The sequence below is a fragment of the Panthera uncia genome, chromosome D1 (genome assembly GCF_023721935.1).
Source record: "Panthera uncia isolate 11264 chromosome D1, Puncia_PCG_1.0, whole genome shotgun sequence".
Classification (NCBI taxonomy): domain Eukaryota; kingdom Metazoa; phylum Chordata; class Mammalia; order Carnivora; family Felidae; genus Panthera; species Panthera uncia.
The window spans coordinates 56,714,278-56,733,031 of NC_064808.1; the positions used below are offsets into that span (position 1 = coordinate 56,714,278).

Consider the following 18,754-nt stretch of genomic DNA (forward strand, 5'->3'; position numbering starts at 1 on the left):
TCAGAAGTCTGGGTGGGCTCATCTGGTTTCTCTGCTCAGGGTCTCAGAAAGCCAGAATCAAGGTGTTGGTCAGGCTGGGCTCTTATCTGGAAGCTCTTGGGAATAATCCACTTCCAAGCTCATTTAAATTGTTGGCAGAATCCAGTTGCTTGCAGCTGTAGGTCTGAAGTTTACATTTACTTGCTGGCTTTTAGCCAGGGGCCAGCCTTTGCTCCTAGAGGCCTCCTGCATTCCTTCTTACATGACCCCTCCATTTTCAGACCAATAATGTCCCGTCAAGCCCTTCTCACAGTTCAGATCTTTCAGAACGTTCTCTTCTGTTGCCAGCCAGAGAAAACGTTCTCCTTTTAAAGGCCTCGTGTGATTAGATTAGGCCTATCCAGATGATCTCCCTTTGCCATAGACATAAAATAATCAGGGGAGTAATAACACCAGGGAACGAAGATCTTGGTGACCATCTTAAAATTGTGACTACTACCCAGCCCTTGAAACTCTCATCGAAGGTTGTCCTTTTCTTCTATGTGCATGTAAAAAGGTAACCTCCTTAAAGGGAGCATCCATGGCTGAGGCATTTCGTGACACCCCGTCATACTTTGCACGCCTTGCCTGCAGTGGACATTCAGTACATGTATGGCGGATGAATTGGTTTTCATTCAATGACTTGGTGAGATCAAAGATGAATAAATTTATTCCAGACCAAATTGTAAGAGGATCTGCCCGGTTCGAGGAGCAGCGTGACTTGACAGTTCATTGCCATTTTGGTTTTGTTTTTCCTTTTTTGAAACTACATTTATTTATGATCGACCGGAGAGACTAAACAGTGGACGCATGGGCTTTAGACGCCAGTGCTATTCATGTGAGGTCAGAAGAATTGCATGAAAAAAACATGAAGGACATGAAGTGGATGTTATAGTAAAATTAATATTTTAAGGGAAAAAAATCATTAGTGAGAGAAAGGAGCGTTCTGGAAAACTGTGTTCCATTTAGGGCACCTCGTTACCAGATTCTTTAAGGGAAACTGGAGGGAGTTCAGAGACATAAAGAATGATGAAGAGGCTGTAGGGATTAACTTACAAGCAAAGATTTTAGAAGACTAAATATGTAGAGCTTAGCTGAACAACAGCTGAGTCGAGATGTAGCTGTTGTCAAATGTCTGATATCAAGAGAAGGAATGTGTTTCTCTGAAGAGCTGAGAGCCTCTTTCTAAGTATTGGAATCAAATCACGAATGGGAAAATCTTTTCTCACCAACGTGTAAGCAGTATTTAGACTGTGTGCTGGGATGTAAAGTATCAGTTGAATTCAAATCCCGGCTCTTCTGCTTGCGTAGCTGTGAAGTTGCAGGCAGCTCCTTTAACCTTTTAAACTCTGTCATGTGTGCAGTGGAAATTATACCACCTACCTATCTCATGGGGTTGTTATGAAGGTTAAATGAAATGACTTAAGTAAACAGTCAAGTTCCATGCCTGGCACAGATTGCAGGTTGAGAAGGACTGTAGGTGCTATTGGTATTACCCTTATCATCGTCACTCTGAAGTGGTTAAGAGTTCAAAGGGCGAGGGTCAGACAAACCTGGGGTACCAGTTCAAGTGCTACCACTTATTAACTCCTAGTATCCTCAGTTGTAAGAGGGTCATAGTGAGGGCTGTATGAAATAACGCAGTGTGAAATGCTTAGCACATAGTTAATCACTCCGTAAATATATTAGCAGCTATATAGCATTATTTTCATTATAGTAACACAGTCATTATTCCACCCTGGAATCTGACTAAAGGCTTAGCATATATTCAGTTTCCAAATTGCCCCTATTTACAAACAACAGCATATACATATCTTCATTTCTGTTTTTATCACCCCTCCCCATAGACACACACACACACACACACACACACACACACACACACACACACCGTTCGATAATTTTTTGTTGGACTGAATTAATTTCTACCAGTGATTATATCAGGTACTGTGGTCACTGTACCTGTCTGGGGAGATGCCGGAATGGGCTTCTGTATTCCTATGTATTCAGAGTTCTAACAACTGATAGAAGGGCATTTTTTATTCCAATAAAACTGATACTTAGATTTACCTAAATTTCTGTGAGGGAATCCCTGCATTCATAAATAGCATTTTCATTTTTTTTTTTTTTTTTTTTTTTTTACTTCTACATACGCAAGAACTCCCTGTGGCTCCTTAGTACAAATAGGATTGTGGTGGTGTTATATGGAGAATCTATTCTAGATTAAGTAGAAATGGTACTAATGAGAGGATTATCGATTAGAAGGTGTTAAGATTAATCAGAGGGTATAGTCAGATGTATCAGGTATTCATCAGAAGTAGCTTACAGAAAGTACAAGAGGGCCAGAAGAAGAGATACAGATGGCAAGAAAAGCATATGAAAAGATGCTCAATGTTGTTAGTGATTCGGGAAATGCAGATTAAAAGTATAAGAAGGTACCACTGCATACTTACTCGAATGGCTAAGATTTTTTAAGAACTGACAGTATCCATTCCTGATGATGATGGTGTACAGCAACTGAAACATTCATATATGACTGATGGGAATGTGAAATTGTATAGCCACTTAGGATAACAGTTGACATTTTTAAAATACAGTTAGGCGTATTTCTATGGTGTTCCACAGGTAAGTATTGGTCCGAGAGGAATAAAAATACAAGTTCAAACAAAAACCTGTGCCCAAATGTTTATAGGACCTTCATTCATAATAGCCCAAACATGAAACAACCCATATTTTCATCAACTGGCATACAGATGGACAATTTATGGTTTATTCATACAACAGAATACCACTCAGCAATGGAAGGGAATGAGCTACTCATGCATGTAACAACATAGATGAATCTCAAAAACATAAATGAAGGAAGACAGACACAAGAGGCTAAATACTTTGTGATTTCATTTATAAGTCATCCTAGAAAACAGTTTCTGCCTTATTAGACTGTGACCTTCTTGGTCTGATAGAGTTCTTTGCACCAAGATAACATCAAAGTCAGTGAACGAGAAGCAGAAATTCTGAGTTTGAACTGTGTCAGGAACAACGTATAGCCCCTACGGGTGTCAGGACTCCAGATTGGGTCAAAGGTGAATACAAGGTAGTTTGGGGTAAATCAGTATGCCCAGGACTATTAAACACGAGGGCAGGGAGCTGGACCTGACAGCATATCTGCTTCAGTGGATCCTATACAAGTTTGTCCACTCACATAGCCTTTAGCCTCCTGAGAACATAACCTTTCTTTGATGATCATTAATTACAGCTGATCGCAGTTGCTATCAAGGGTATGATTTGCCTGCCTTTGACAGATTTCCAGTTCTGCCTTGCTTGTCCATTTACAGTGTGCTTTATTGACCCTCTTTAGCAACTCCTAAGAATTGGCCGCGACGGAGACCACACTTACCGATCAGGTTGACCCCAGAGTTGCGTCAATTTAATAGGGCTTCTAGTTAGTTTCTGGCAAACATAAGATGCTGAAGCAAAGGACCATCTTAATTGAAGTGTTTTTGATATGACAGATTTTACAATGATAAGTTTGGCTCAGATATAACCTATGCTTCAGAAATACAACAAGTGATGTAAAGAAAAGAGCCTGTGGTTAGAACTCAGCAAATGTTTTCTGCTCCCTGGACTCAATCTGTTCAACCTTAGGCCACATAACCTTGCACTTAACCGTACAGGGTCAATGAGGCAGGTGGGCTGATGCTCTCAAAGGTGCCATTGAGCTCTAATATGAATCCCATGACTCTAAGAGTAGTTGGTAGTATAACTGGGAGGAGGAATAGAAGAAACATTGCCATTTCTTAGACTTTCAAGCTTTTAGACCTGACTTTCAGGCTTTTCTGAGGTCTGAGGTCAGCTGTGTCCAGTGTTTACATTATAACATATCTATTTTGGAAAAGAACTGGCATGGTTTGTAGACGGGGATGGAAAAGTACTTAGGCTATTCTTGCAACTAGAGGCCCATAATCAGGTTTTTATACTTTTCCTTAGAGGTATATATTGCAATGACTCACTGTAAGAAACAATATTATTGCTCATATTAAATATTCCTTAAGTAGCTTTTCCATATCTTTGAAAGAGTTGTTTCTTCTAAGAAAGCAGATTTTATTTTTGACATGGTGGTGCCCTTTTTTTAAAGCTCTTAATCTAGTTCTTTTCATGTCAGTGAAACCTTAGCATTTAAAAATGAATTGAAATATTGGTAACTGGTCCAATAGAGATTTTTGACTACATAAGCCAAAACTCCAAAGTTAAGTCTTTGATGCATATGTACGTTTTTAATTTCTTATTTTTTCAATTCCTGTAGACCAGTTCTCTTTGTAGTCAAATTCATTGTAATCCCATCACGAAAGTGTTGATCTTTTAGTAACCTTTATTGAAGCATTGTATTAATCCACATTCCCTCACGGTAACAGACGGTTTGTATCAAACATATCATGCAGCTTAGCTCAAGTCCCATATGGAACTAATAAGCCACGCAGTAAGTGGCCTTGTGTAGATGAATATAGTTTGGAAGAGTGTGTGTGTGTGTGTGTGTCTGTGTGTGTGTGTCTGTGTGTGTGTCTGTGTGTGTGTCTGTGTGTGCACGTGCGCATGCATGTGCATGTGTCTGTTGTCTAAACTGAATTTCTCCTGCCAAAACCTAAATGACAAAATGATTCCTGAACCCCTGGAGTCTTTCTTGGCCTGGAAAAATTGTGTGTTTAAAAAATAAAAACAAAATTGAGTACTTTGATATTAAATTAGCTCTCTTAGCTCAATAAGCAGATGCTCACTGAGTGTAAGAGCTCAGCATTTATTTCTTAGAAGTACAATCACACTTTATTTTAAAATATGATCTACGGAGCTGCAAATGGTCTTACTCCTTCAGTGGAGTAGTACCATTCATCAAGCTGTAGGAACTAGTCAATTTCAACTACAAAGGCTCTAACATCATAGTTGATCTAATTTGGTGAAACTCACAGTGATTTGGATGAAACCAAATTGTATTTTCATACAAGAAGATGGTGTGGGAGAGGAAGATAAGGAAAGATACTTTAGTGGAATTGACATGGTTGTAATTGTCTGCTGAGGTCTAAATGTATTCTGTGCTCTTGTTTTCTTTTCTTTAACTTGTTTCAGTAACTATAAAGCCAGATCTTCCTGGTTTGTATGGGGATTTTCTTTTGCTAATAGACAATAGCATTTGTTCATTTTTTCAGGGAAACCACCGAACATTCTTCTTCCCACTTCCCATCTCATTTATCATTTATGTGTAGTTTTCACCTACTAGTCTACGATAGAGTTGCGCAAAAGTTTAATTGCTCCTGTGGAGTTCTAAACCAATCAGAGTAAAGCCGAAATTCAAGCTAATTGAAACCAAAATTCCACTTAAAAACTGCTTAGACTCTTTGGGTGGTGGTTAAGTAGGAAGTTGTTACAAAAGGTGTTTATTTCAGAGACTAATTTGAGGCAGTTAGACAGACCCAAAGCAATATTTTATTTGCCTAGGTTTCTTGGCACCCCCCCCCTTCCCCAATCAGAAGTGAGAGCAGAAAGAGCTCTTTAGGGAAGTGTGGTATTGATAGTACTTGCTAAGGGCAGGTTTTGAGGAATGTGAAATAAGATTTTTTTTAGAGAAAAGAGAACTTCAGTCTTTGAACCTAACTTTCAGAGCCGCCTCTGGAGTGTTGCTCATGTTCTACAGCCAAGGCACAGATTGGTTATGTGACTCGTTCAAGATTTCATATATTATGTAGTGAGAACAGACTGTGAGTCCAGGCCTGTCATTCCAGAGACAGAGCTGATTTACAGAGCCTACCCTGGTGGACACTAAATAAATACTTGTTGAATGAAAGAATAGAATATGTAGGAACTTAGTAAATGTAGTTCTTTCTCCCCTTTCCCTGTCCTTTGTCTTTTCCTCCTTGGCCTCACTCCTCTTTTTTTTTTTTTTTTTTTTTTTTTTTTTTTTCTGTTTCTGCTAATACATCACCACAGTTAACTTGTTAAAGAATTACTTAATAAAAATTTAGATTTATTTCTTTCCTAAAGTATGTACATTTTAATAGTGGGTCAGCTCTACCTGACATAGTATAGTGTATAAGACTGAACCCCATCCTACCCCTTCTATTTTCATATACTTCCCCTGAGGTGCTCAGAAAGGTATCTTCTGTAGGCTCTTCCATCAAAACCTACCCCTCAAGTGAACACATAAAGGTTTGACACCCTCTTCGCCAAGTTTGACTTCTGATACCATCAGAAGTGGGCAAAGTCAGAAATGGGGCTGACTGGGCTGATGTTCTTTCCTCTCTCGCACTGTGAATGTGTGCTGTGCAAACCATATTTTTATATCAAAATCCTTATAAACGTGGTGCAAACCTGTAATGTTAGAGCATTGAAAGTGGACTCACAGAACTTTGAAAGGCTCATCGAGATGATGTAGCTCAGGAGCGTTTGTTTAACCCGCAAGATGGGAATGCCTGTCTGAGCTCTAATTCTATTCCACCACTTCCCTTAGTTAGAGGAGTTCCTTATTTGCTTTACGCTTTGGGCGTCTACATAATATTTCATTTGAACAAAGGATTCTAGAGCTACAGAAAAAAAAAAAAAAGTTTGAAAATTATTTGGCTAGCCAGAGCAGGGAGGCACTTGCTGATGATCATACAGTAGAGCTCAGTCACCCAGATCTTCTGACCACCCACATCATGTCTTTCCATTTCACTGTGCAATGATTTTAAAGGTATTGACATGTATCGTGTTCATTACTGCCTCTTTAGAGTGCTTGCAGTCAGAAGCTTAGTAAATTAGTAAAAATTGCCATGTAAAAAAGTGAACAATGTACTTAAGATTTTTTTTTTTCCTTTGAGTTGAACTCACCTCCCCCCCGCCCTTTTCTGACACTCATTCTAATTAGTTAAGTGATAAGCCATCTTTGGGCACCAGTTTTATGCCCAGCCTAGTAGTAGATGCTCTGATGATGATAATATATGGAGTATATATGTATTATAATGGTAATAAGTCTAGTTTATTGAGCACTTATTATGTACCACATATTGTTTGGGGTGCTCTGTACACTTTATCTTATTTAAACTTCACAACAGCTCTGCAAGAGAGGTAACATTTCCCATTTTATAAGTAAGGAAGCTGAAACTCCTCAGAGAAGTGAATGACTTACCCAAAGTCAAACAACTAGTAACTGACAGCACTGTTATTCACATCCAGATCTTTTGCATAGAAGCTCATTGCAGTGCGTCATGATGCCTCTCATTCCCTCCCCACAGCATTGATCTCACTTACTAATTAACAAATATTTATCAAGTACCTACTCAGTTAGTTAAGGGTTTCCAAAGACAGCACATGCAAACTTGGTGCAGGAAGGGATTTGGGGAGTGGTGTAAAATGTTCCCTTATCCTGGAGGAGTCAGAGAACGCTACCTACAGGAAATGCAACTTGTATCCACACCTTGAGAAGAGATGGAATATTGCCAGATGGGGGCACCTGGATGGCTCAGTCAGTTAAGTATTCAGCTCAGATCTTCATCTCAGCGTTCCTGAAATGGAGCCCCGTGTTGGGCTCTGTGCTGTCTGACAGTGCAGAGCCTACTTGGGATTCTCCCTCTCCCTCTCTCTGCTCCTTCCCTTCTCTCTCTCTCTCTCTCCCCCCCCCCCCCCCCCAAAATACATAAAGATAAAGAAGAGAATATGGCCAGATGGAGGATGCCTAGAGAGAGACTTAGAGACAGGAAATAGAGCTCTATTGAGTACTCTGTAAAAGGCTGTCCGGAAGGTTGTTAGCCAGTATGAAAAAGCTGTTATGTATGTAGGGGACTGCATGATAAACAAATTGAATTTACTCATTTATGTCATACTCATTTATGTCAGCTCCCCCAGTGAAATGCTACTTATTAGTGGCACTAGATAAAATAATTTAAACTTGCAAACTCACGGGGTTGAAGAGAACAGAAGAGACGAGAGTGAGTGATAGTCAACAAAATTTTAGAAAAATGCAAACAAATAGTGATAAACTGAGTTGGCAGAATGGAGAAAAAGGAAGCCTAGAGCCTTCAAGTAACCATGTAATTCAAGCCATAGCCCTCCAGAAGGACTTGGGATTTGGAGGTATGAAGTACCTCATAGAGTGTAGAATAAGGAATAGGTCTAAAAAACAGGAGAATTGCTTGAAATTCTACAGAAAGAGAAATAAGATTGCCAGTTCACTTCATCCACACTTCATAGCCAAGCAATACCCCTGCACACACCCCAGTGGGAGATTGGAGGTTTATTTTCTGAAAAAATTGAACCAGAGAAGCTCTGAACTCCGAACTGCCTGGTACACAGGGTCAAGAAATAAGATGCCTTACCGAAAACAAGGGGATTCAGTTAAAGTCCAACATACCAACAATGAATTCCCCCAACCGCTTTTTCCTACTCTCAGAATGGGATCTAGATTATATTCCTAGGCAGAAGATTGGAGGATTCCCTCTGGAGAAATATAGTCCCAGCAATGAGAACCACTGGGATTGACGTGTGCCCCACAGAAAGGGCTAGGTTTCAATTCTCACTTGCTCTACAGTGAAACCGCCCCCCCCAGTCAGCAAGCACTGCATAGACTATCTGATGAGCTTTTACAGTCTCATTCATAATGCCTTGAATGTTTTTTCAAATCTAAAAGAAAAAGGAAGAAGAAGAAAGAAACCCAGAAGTAACAGAAAGTAGAGAAAGAGGAGATGACAAAATACTACTGCTGCTAATAACAAGAAGAAGAAGGAGGAGGAGGAGGAGGAGGAGGGGGAAGGGGAGGGGGAGGGGGAGGGGAAGGAGAATTAGGGGATAACAGTTTTCATATTGAAAGGCCTCACAATGTGCCCAGCACAATGAATGAAAAACACCAAAACAGAGGCTTAGCACTGTGAACTTTTAAAATACTGGGGTTAAAGAATAAAATCCCAAAAACATCCAGAAAGAAGAATCAGCTCACATACAAAGGATCAAGAATCAGAATGTTACCAGGTTTCTCAGTTCCCATATGCACAGTTAAATGGCAGTGAAACAGGACACGCCTGGGTGGCTCAGTTGGTTGAGTGCCCAACTTCGACTCAGGTCATGATCTCATGGTTTGTGAGTTTGAGCCCCACATCGGGCTCTGTGCTGACAGCTCAGAGCCTGGAGCCTGCTTTGGATTCTGTGTCTCCCTCTCTCTCTGCCCCTCCCCCACTTGCACTCTGTCTCTCTCTAAAAATAAACATAATAATTTAAAAAAAATTTTTTAAATAAAAAAAATAAATGGCAGTGAAACATTATTTTAGAAATTTTGAAGGGAAATTATTTCAGCCTTGAATTCTATGCCCAGACAAACTATCATTCAAGTGTGAGAATAGAATAAAGGTATTTTTAAATATTCAAGGTGTCAAAAAAGATGCCTCCCATGCTCCCCTTTCCCAGAAAACTGTTATAGGATATGCACTACCATGATGAGGCAGTAAATCAAGAGAGAAGTCATGAGATCTAAAACAACAGCTTTGACACAGAAGAGATGATGGGGAAGGAAAGTTCTGAGAAGCGAGCAGTGGAGAAGGCCCCGAGAGCAGCAAGTTCAGAATGGAACAGAGAAGAGGGGTGCTTCCAAGGGGGAAATGGACCTGGTAGGTTATGTGGTGTATTTAATCAGACTGAGAAGAATTTTAAGGTTTTGTTCTAGTTTAGGGGGGATCTAGTGATAAGTATATAAGTACTCAACAATTAACACTGTCTTCAAGATAGGTACCCAACAACTAGGAAAAATGACAGTTATCAGTTTAGGAAAAGCAAACCCAAAAAAGTACAAAAAAGGAATAGTATGTTGTTACATGGCTTAGCAGTGAAAAGCATTTCTGCATATATAATAAGGTAAGCACTAAATATTGAGCTAACAAAAATTGTGATATTTAATATCTTGAGGGTGAAGAAAAGTATATTTGGGAGGGTAGAGAGTTAAATCCTCACATTCTTTAAGAGAAAGTCATAGGTGGTGTATGGATGAGGGGATAAAATGTTTGTGTAAGAGAAGAGTAATATAAAAGCTAAATTTTCATTTTTCATAGTAGGAACACAGTAGATGATGTTTAAAACTGGGAAGAATAGGAAATAATAGGAAAATTAATATAATCACACTATTTAGAAATATGAAGGTGAAGAAGTTGTTACTGAAGAGCAAAGAATTTGCTTTTTCATCATAAGCCTTATAGCACTTTAGACTTACTAAACAGTACATGTACTTTATTTTTAAATTTTAATATATATATGTATTATGTGTGAATTTTTTTGGTTTTATATGTTGAAAATTAAAAGGGTGACATGGTAGAAAGAATTTGGAGTTGTTATTAAGAAATCATAGCCAAGGGGCACCTGGGTGGCTCAATCAGTTAAGCATCTGACTTTGGCTCACGCGCAGTTCATGGGTTTGAGGCCCGTGTTGAGCTCTGTGCTGACAGCTCAGAGCCTGGAGCCTGCTTTGGATTCTGTGTCTCCTCCTCTCTCTTCCCCTCCCCTGCTTCCGCTCTCTCTCTCTCTCTCTCTCAAAAATAAATAAACCTTAAAAAAATGTGTTTGAAGAAATTCTAGCCAAAAAAAGAAAAGAAACTCTAGCCTTGTAAAATCAAAAACCAAGAAACAGCAAGTGTTGACAAGGATGTGGAGAAAAAGGAACCCGCATGCACTGGTGGAGGGAATTCAAACTGGTGCAGCCACTGTGGAAAACAGTATGGAGGTTTCTACCATATGATCCAGCTCCACTACTGGGTATTACCCAAAGAAAACAAAAATACTAATTCAAAAAGATATATGCGTCCAATGTTTATTGCAGCATTATTTACAAAGCAGTATACACATACACACAATGGAATGTAAGATGTGAGACACACACACACACACACACAGGAATAGTACTCAGCCATAAAAAGGAGAGATCTTGCCATATACAACAACATGGATGGACCTAAGTGAAATAAGTCAGTCAGAGAAAGACAAATACCATATGATTTCACTCGTATTTGGAATTTTAGAAACAAATGAACAAAGCAAAAAGAGACAAACAAAAACAGACTGAAATACAGACAAACAGAGAACATTAACTCGTGGTTGCCAGAGGGAAGGTGGCTGGGGGATGGGTAAAATAGGTGATGGGGATTAAGAGTACACTTATTGTGGTGAGCACCCGAATAACGTATAGAATTGTTGAATCGGAAAAATGAATGTAGAATGCACAAATGTTGAATGTTGAATGTAATTAACATAACATAGTATGTTAATTATACTTGGATTTAAAAAATTAAAAAAAAAAATTTTAAATCCAGCCTTGGCTTGGTCCCTGATCAGCTGTGACCTTGGGCAGGACACTTGCCTTACTGACCCTTAGTTTCTTCATTTATGAAAGGAAGGAGGTTGGAAAAATGGTCTCCAGAGTCTCTTTAAGATATGGGGCGCCTGGGTGGCGCAGTCGGTTAAGCGTCCGACTTCAGCTGGGTCACGATCTCGCGGTCCGTGAGTTCGAGCCCCGCGTCAGGCTCTGGGCTGATGGCTCGGAGCCTGGAGCCTGTTTCCGATTCTGTGTCTCCCTCTCTCTGACCCTCCCCCGTTCATGCTCTGTCTCTCTCTGTCCCAAAAATAAATAAAAAAAAAAAGTTGAAAAAAAAATTAAAAAAAAAAAAAAGATATAATGTCCAAGGATTCTGTGGTTAAAAAATGATAATGCTATACAGCAAATGCAGGGTTAAGACCTGGGTAGAGGCTTAGAATTCCCACATTTTCCTTTTTTGGTTGAAATCAGACTTGAAGAAAAAGTTTTGTTGTGGTCTGTGAAAAGAATTCAACACCCACCTTCCATTGTGGAGCCTGCAGCAGGCAATTGACTATGTACTGGCTCAGGGACACATAGCTTAGTGTTATTTCAGTATGGGTGTGTGTGTGTTTTGGGTTTTTTTTGATATTTAATATTTTTCAGTATGAATCACAGGTGAAATTTCCATGCCATGTGTAAACAATTTCACTTTTTTATTGAAACAATGAATTCAGGAATGTCACATTGGGATATCAGCCATTTTACTTTTATCAATGTATGGAAAAAATGCTTTTATACTAATATAAGAAATGATGTCATTTAATATGGAGTAGATCTTATAATTCAAGGTCAGCAAATCTCAGGAGGTGATTTAGGTCACCAAGCTAGCTCTGGAAAAGGAAAAGAATATTTTCCCTTTGTCTTCTCAAGTATTTCAACCAATTTTCTTCTCAGACTTTGGGGTAGATGGTGGAACAGCATGGTTGTAAGAACGAGGCTCTAGCTAATAGTATCTCTGCTATGAAAACATGCGGTCCTGGAGAATTTATTTCCCCTTTCTGGGCTTCAGTTTCCCCATCTGCAAAAGAAAAGGATTGCCTTAAATAACATTCGAAATACCTTTGAGTTTTAACATTCTCTGTTTCTACTTCCTTATTTTTTGTGTATATTCAGACCATTCGAGAGATCTGGTTAGGCTTGGGGGTTTTCCTTTAGCGGTTCAGGGTAGTGAGAGTAAACTCTGTTAGTGTCACTCACACTTAAGTAAAAAAATCAGTTAAGTAGTAGATACAAACAAAAGAAAACTTTGATTTTGTTGTTGTTGTTATTGGTAGCGGTTTTATTGTTTCTTTTTTTAAGATTTTTTTTTTTATCTTTAAGTAATCTCTCCATCCAATGTGGGGCTCGAACTCACAACCCCGAGATCAAGAGTCGCATGCTCTACTGACTGAGCCAGCCAGTAGCCCTAGTAGTGGTTTTATTTTTTAAGAGAGGAAAATATTTAGAAGTTTGGCTTAGCCACTTTTAAATTTAGGTGTTGGAAAGGTAAAACTTCAAGACTGATTATCTTTCATGTTAGTACACCAGTATACAGCTTACAAAGTACTTTCTTCATATATATCATATCATTTGAAAAATACATTTCCACAGGGCCTTGTACATTTGTTGTGTATTTTTTTTAACGTTTATTCATTTTTGAGACAGAGAGAGACAGAGCATGAATGGGGGAAGGTCAGAGAGAGAGGGAGACACAGAATCTGAAACAGGCTCCAGGCTCTGAGCTGTCAGCACAGAGCCCGACGCGGGGCTCGAACTCACGGACCGCGAGATCATGACCTGAGCCGAAGTCGGACACCCAACCAACTGAGCCACCCAGGCGCTCCTATTGTGTATTTTTTTTAACGTTTTTTTATTTTTGAGAAGAGAGAGACAGAGCATGAGCAGGGGAGGAGAGAGAAAGAGGGAGACACAGAATCTGAAACAGGCTTCAGGCTCTGAGCTGTCAGCGCAGAGCCTGACGTGGGGCTCGAACTCATGGACCTCGAGATCATGACCTGAGCCAAAGTCGGATGCTTAACCGACTCAGCCACCCAGGCGCCCCCATTTATTGTGTATTTAATGTTGTGTGTGTGTGTGTGTGTGTGTGTGTGTGTGTGAGAGAGAGAGAGAGAGAGAGAGCACGCATGTGTATGAATATGCACATATACTTAGATCGCTGTTATGACCAGTTAAAGAAGCAAGAGGTAGTCAGAGAGTTAGAGAAGGCAAGGAATAGACAGATGAAAACCATTAGCAAGTTACCCAAGGTACATAGAAGGACCTAATTTTAGAAAATCAACTCTAGCAGAAATAAGTAAAACTAAGACCAGATCCATCCACAGGCCATAGTTTCCTCATACCAGCTCTACAGCTGTAAGTCCTGGTTCTGGACAAGAGGAAAGTTAGGAATGAGAGAAAAACAGAGCACAGCTTCTATCAAAAGTGGCTTGCTATTTATTTGTTTAATAAGCATTAACCGAGCCCTAGCACTGTCAGACACTGTTGGAAATTAGAGATGAGCACGACATTGCCCTTGGTTATACAAAGGGGAAGGTCAGGGAAGGAAGGGCTGAATGTGCCCAGAGTATCTACCGCCAGCCTTCAGTATCGAAAACCAAATACTGGTTTTGCAGTATGTGTCCCTGGAGTTAATGTCAGCAAACCCTGTAGGGCTCTTTGAAATGTGCTAATTCCATACGTGGCCATTCCTTGTCTTCTCTAACTTTAGGAGGCAAGGAAGCAGGAGAGGAAGAGGCTACCTTTTAAATACCATCCTAAAAGTATGGTCAACAATATTGGAATCGTACATTTACATTTCCTCTCTGAGAGTTCAAAAAAAGAAAAAACTTAGTGAATGGATCGTGTTTGGGAAGCATTGCCTAGTATCTGCCACAATTTCTTTTAATTCTGTTTTTCCACCTTTGCAGCTAAGATATCAACATGGACTAGGGACTCCAGACTTGAGGCAAACCCTCCCTAACCTGAAAAACTTCATGGAGCATGGACTAATGGTCAGGTGGTGAGTACCTTTATCTCTGACACCCAGAACCTGGAACGTGGATAATAATCGGAGAAACTTTCCTGGCTTCCTCATCACTCCACACGTGCTTTCTTTGCTAAGATACCTGAAGGAAAGGAAAGGCAGCCATTGTACGTGTGTGTGTCTACACCCCAGTCTGGCTTAGTGGAGTGAGGCACCCTCTGGAAGGGCGCAGGTTCGAGGGGGTACTGTTTGAACACTGGGAGGTTGGCTGGGCGAGGAATCCTTGAGCGTATTGCTGAGGCAGAGACTGGGGGACAGCCAGTGTGATCCACAGAAGGGAGACAAGGAGCCCCTGGGGCTTCTTCGAAGAGCCAGCGAAGGACGTAACTACAGCATGAGCTTCAGGATCAGTGGCTATGAGAGTTAAGGGAAGAAAGCAGACAACAAATAGGTCAGCTTGACGGACCCAGTCTGAGGCCAGGAGGCCCATGCCAAAATGTTTCTTATATTTGATGTCAGTGCCTGTCGGACCACAAGGGCAAGTTGCTGTTTAAAAATGTTTTGACGTGACAGAACTCTTTTACAAAGAGAAGGGGAGAGGGAAATTCTGTTGCAAAGAAGACATTAGCTTGATTCACCTGACTTACATGGAGAGCTGTTGGCTCCAGCCATTTAGTCATTCTTGAAGTTTGAATTCTTGGATGATGGGCAGGAACTTACAAAATCACATAAATGGAAATCAAGCCTTAAGAGCTACAGAGCTGGGAGCAGTATAGTTTCTTCTAAAGAGCACTGGCTTCTCTTCCCACTTCTTTCTCCAGCCTGCTGGGTGAACTTGAAGTTTAACCTCTCTGAAACTTAATTTCCTCATCTGTAATCCCTGCCCTGCTCATCTCACCAGTGTGTGGTGAGACAGAAAAACTATCTGTAGGGAGGAAGGTATAAGATTGGTTTCATTTTCTTCTGTGCCAGAAGGATAGGCCTTGAGAGTAATGAGAAAGCGACGTCTTTAACTGACCTTTACTCTGACATCTTTTATTTTTGTCCTATGTGATCCTCAAAGTGCGAGTTCTGATGTCTGATCTTAGATAGGACCCCTATTAAGCAAACGAACAATTGTTTAAAGAATTCTACTTAGAATATCAAAATATTTTATAAAAGCTTGGTACTGATATGGACCCGTGTGCCCTGAGGCATAAGGAACAGGAATTGAGTCTTAATTTAAATAATGAGAGCCAGCAGACATTTACTTAGTGTTGTCTCTGTGTAAAGTTCTGTGATAGGCGCTCTGGAGAGTTAACAAAGAAGTGTAAGGTTCAAGCCCTACACTCAAAGAATCTGTGATCTAGTTGGAAGCAAGATACGTAATTCATGAAAGGTTTCCTAATGCAAATGACAAATAACCTAAGATAATTTTTTAATTTTTTTTTATTTTTTAAGTTTATGTATTTATTTTGAGAAAGGGGGGGCGGGGGCAAGGGAGGGGCAGAGAGAGGGGGTTACAGAAAATCTCAAGCAGGCTCTGCACTGTCAGCACAGAGCCCAATCCAGGGCTCGAACTCACAAAACTGTGAGATCATGAGCTGAACTGAAACCAAGAGCTGGATGCTTAACCAACTGAGCCCCCCAGGTGCCCCCCTAAAATAAGTTTTTTTAAAAGAAGCAACCCACAATACTACCTGGCTAATCACTAAACGAATCTTGCTCAGTACAGACAGCAAATTGTCCCAGTATTATTTATTGAAGAGTCTGTCTTTTGTCCACTGTTTGATAATGCCATTTCTTTCATGTGCCAGGTTTACTTATATGCATGAGTCTGTTTCCAGGCTCCCAGTTCTGCTCCTTTGTTTTATTTGTCTATCTGTGGGCTAATACCACATTTTTAACTGTGACAACATGTAATGTCTTTAAGTCATGTTGAGGTTTGAGGATACCCAATAAAAAGCATCCTTCCTCCCCCTCATATGTGGAGCCACTTTAGAGGGGATATACAAAAGACAGAGTAATAGAAGTCAAAATGTCAGTTTCATTACTGAAAAAGCCTTTTGGAAAATGTGGATTCAGATCTAAAATAAAAAGGGTTTGCAAAAACATCACTCAATGTTTATTTTTGAGAGAGAGAGAGAGAGAGAGAGAGAAAGAGAGAGAGAGACAGAGAGCACAAGCAGGGGAGGGGCAGAGAGAGAGGGAAACACAGAATCAGAAGCAGGCTCCAGGCTCCAAGCTGTCAGCACTGATCCTGATGCGGGGCTTGAACCCACAAACTGTGAGATCATGACCTGAGCTGAAGTTGGAAGCTTAACCAACTCAGCCACCCAGGCGCCCCTCATCACTCAATTTTTTTTTTATTTTTTTTAACGTTTATTTATTTTTGAGACAGAGAGAGACAGAGCATGAACGAGGGAGGGGCAGAGAGAGAGGGAGACACAGAATCGGAAGCAGGCTCCAGGCTCTGAGCTGTCAGCACAGAGCCCAGCGCAGGGCTTGAACTCACGGACCGCGAGATCATGACCTGAGCCGAAGTCAGACGCTTAACCGACTGAGCCACCCAGGCGCCCCTCTCATCACTCAAAATAAAACTTCCCCTCACAGTCGCATCGTGAACTGGAGAACCCCAGGCTTTCCTCACAGAGGCAGGCCCTTGACCACTCTGCAGAGAGCAGTCACAGACTCCTATAGGAAACCAGATGGGGCTAAGCCAAGAGTACCCAAGTTTTACTTTTCCCTCTAAATTCACCCATCAGAAAAGGCCCTTCTTCTCGAAGAGAGAGAGAATGGAGAGAGGCCAGAAGTGCTACACCTAAATCATGTTCCTTCATAGCAAGGGAAAAGGAAGATACCCCCAACTTTCTTGATATCTGATAGGGTGAGGCTCCTACTTACAGTTCTTCAAAACTTTTGGTTTTTCTTAAGAATTGTATTTGCATGATTTGATACTATGATACCAAATCTTCCTTACTGTGAACTTGGTATCTCTTTATATGTTTTCTTTCCTTTATCTTTTAAATATTTATTATTTTTGAGAGAGAGAGAGAGAGCGCGCGCATGAGCAGGGGAAGGGCAGAGGATCTGAAGTCAGCTCCACGCTGACAGCAGAGAGCCCAGTGCGGGGCTCGAACCCACAAACGTCGAGACCATGACCCAAGCCAAAGTTGGGTGCCCAGCTGACTGAGCCACCCAGGCGCCCCCTTCCTGTTTTTTTTTTTAATCTTTATTTTTGAGAGAGAGAGAGTGTGAGCAGGGGAGGAACAGAAAGAGAGGGAGACACAGAATCCAAAGCAGGCTCCAGGCTCTGAGCTGTCGGCACAGAACCCGATGTGGGGCTCAAACTCATGAACCACGAGATCATGACCTGAGCCGAAGTCAGACAGTTAACTGACTGAGCCACCCAGGAGCCCCCCGCCACCCTTTCTGTTTTTTAAAAATACCTCAATGAAGGTTTAAAATTTTCTTCGTAAGATCTTATACATCTTTTATTAGGTAGCTTACCATTTTGGTTGCAATTATAAATTTTTCATTATAGCATCTAACTTTTTTGTGGCTAATACACAGGAATACCCCTGATTTTTATATTTTGAGAGTGTGTACAGCAACCTTGGTAACATTAATTCTAGTAGTTTGTCTTAGATTCTCTTAGATTTTCTATGTATACAATCAGTGTTTTAGTGAATGACGGCATTGTTTCTTCCTTCCAGTTTTTACTTACGTTGCTTTTTCTTGGCTTCCATTTTATTATGGAAGAGGAGCACTGACAGTGAATACCCTTGTCTTATTCCTGACTTTACAGAGAATGCTTCTAACTTTTCACCATTAAGTACTGTACTTATCGCACGTTTGGATAGATAGCCTTTATTCGCGAAAGGAAGTTTCTATTCCTAGCGCAACTAAGAGTTGTTTTTTTAATCACGAAGGTATGTGGTTTGGGGGTTTTGTTCTCATTTTTTTATTGCCTGACATTTTAATTTCAATATACTTAACATACAGCATTGCATTAGGTTCAGGTGTACGATATAGTGATTCAGCAATTCCATGCATCACCCAGTGCTCATCATAACAAGTGCACTCCTTAGTCCCCATCACCTGTTTCACCCATCCTCCTCTCACCTCCCCTCTGGTGACCATCAGTTTGTTCTCTTATGGTTGAGGGTGTTTCAAGGGCGCCTGGGTGGCTTAGTCAGTTAAGTGTCTGACTTTTGATTTCAGTTCAGGTCATGATCTTCAGTTCATGAGACTGAGCTCGATTAAACTCCGCTTCAGGCTCTGTGCTGACAGCTCAGAGCCTGGCTTGGGATTCTGTCTCTCCCTCCCTCTCTGCCCCTCCCTTGCTCACGTGCTCGCTCTCTCTCTCTCTCGAAATAAATAAACTTTAAAAAAAAGTGTTTCTTGGTTTGTCTCTCTTATTTTTCCTTCGTGCATTTGTT

At 40.6% G+C, this 18,754-nt stretch overlaps 2 protein-coding genes across 4 annotated transcripts in view; both read left to right on the forward strand.

Moving 5' to 3' along the window:
- Positions 1 to 18,754, forward strand: part of RPS3 (ribosomal protein S3) — a 780,806-nt gene that overhangs the window by 631,209 nt on the left and 130,843 nt on the right. The gene's annotated exons all lie outside the window — the stretch shown is intronic.
- The window catches only part of UVRAG (UV radiation resistance associated), a 296,234-nt gene that overhangs the window by 253,064 nt on the left and 24,416 nt on the right, over positions 1 to 18,754 (forward strand). For 2 of the 3 annotated variants that reach the window (XM_049619579.1, XM_049619586.1), the window contains exon 14: positions 14,278 to 14,369. The exons of the other annotated variant lie outside the window; for it this stretch is intronic. In XM_049619579.1, the coding sequence (XP_049475536.1) occupies positions 14,278 to 14,369 (92 nt within the window). The remainder of the gene's footprint in view (positions 1 to 14,277; positions 14,370 to 18,754) is intronic. 3 annotated transcript variants of the gene reach the window in all.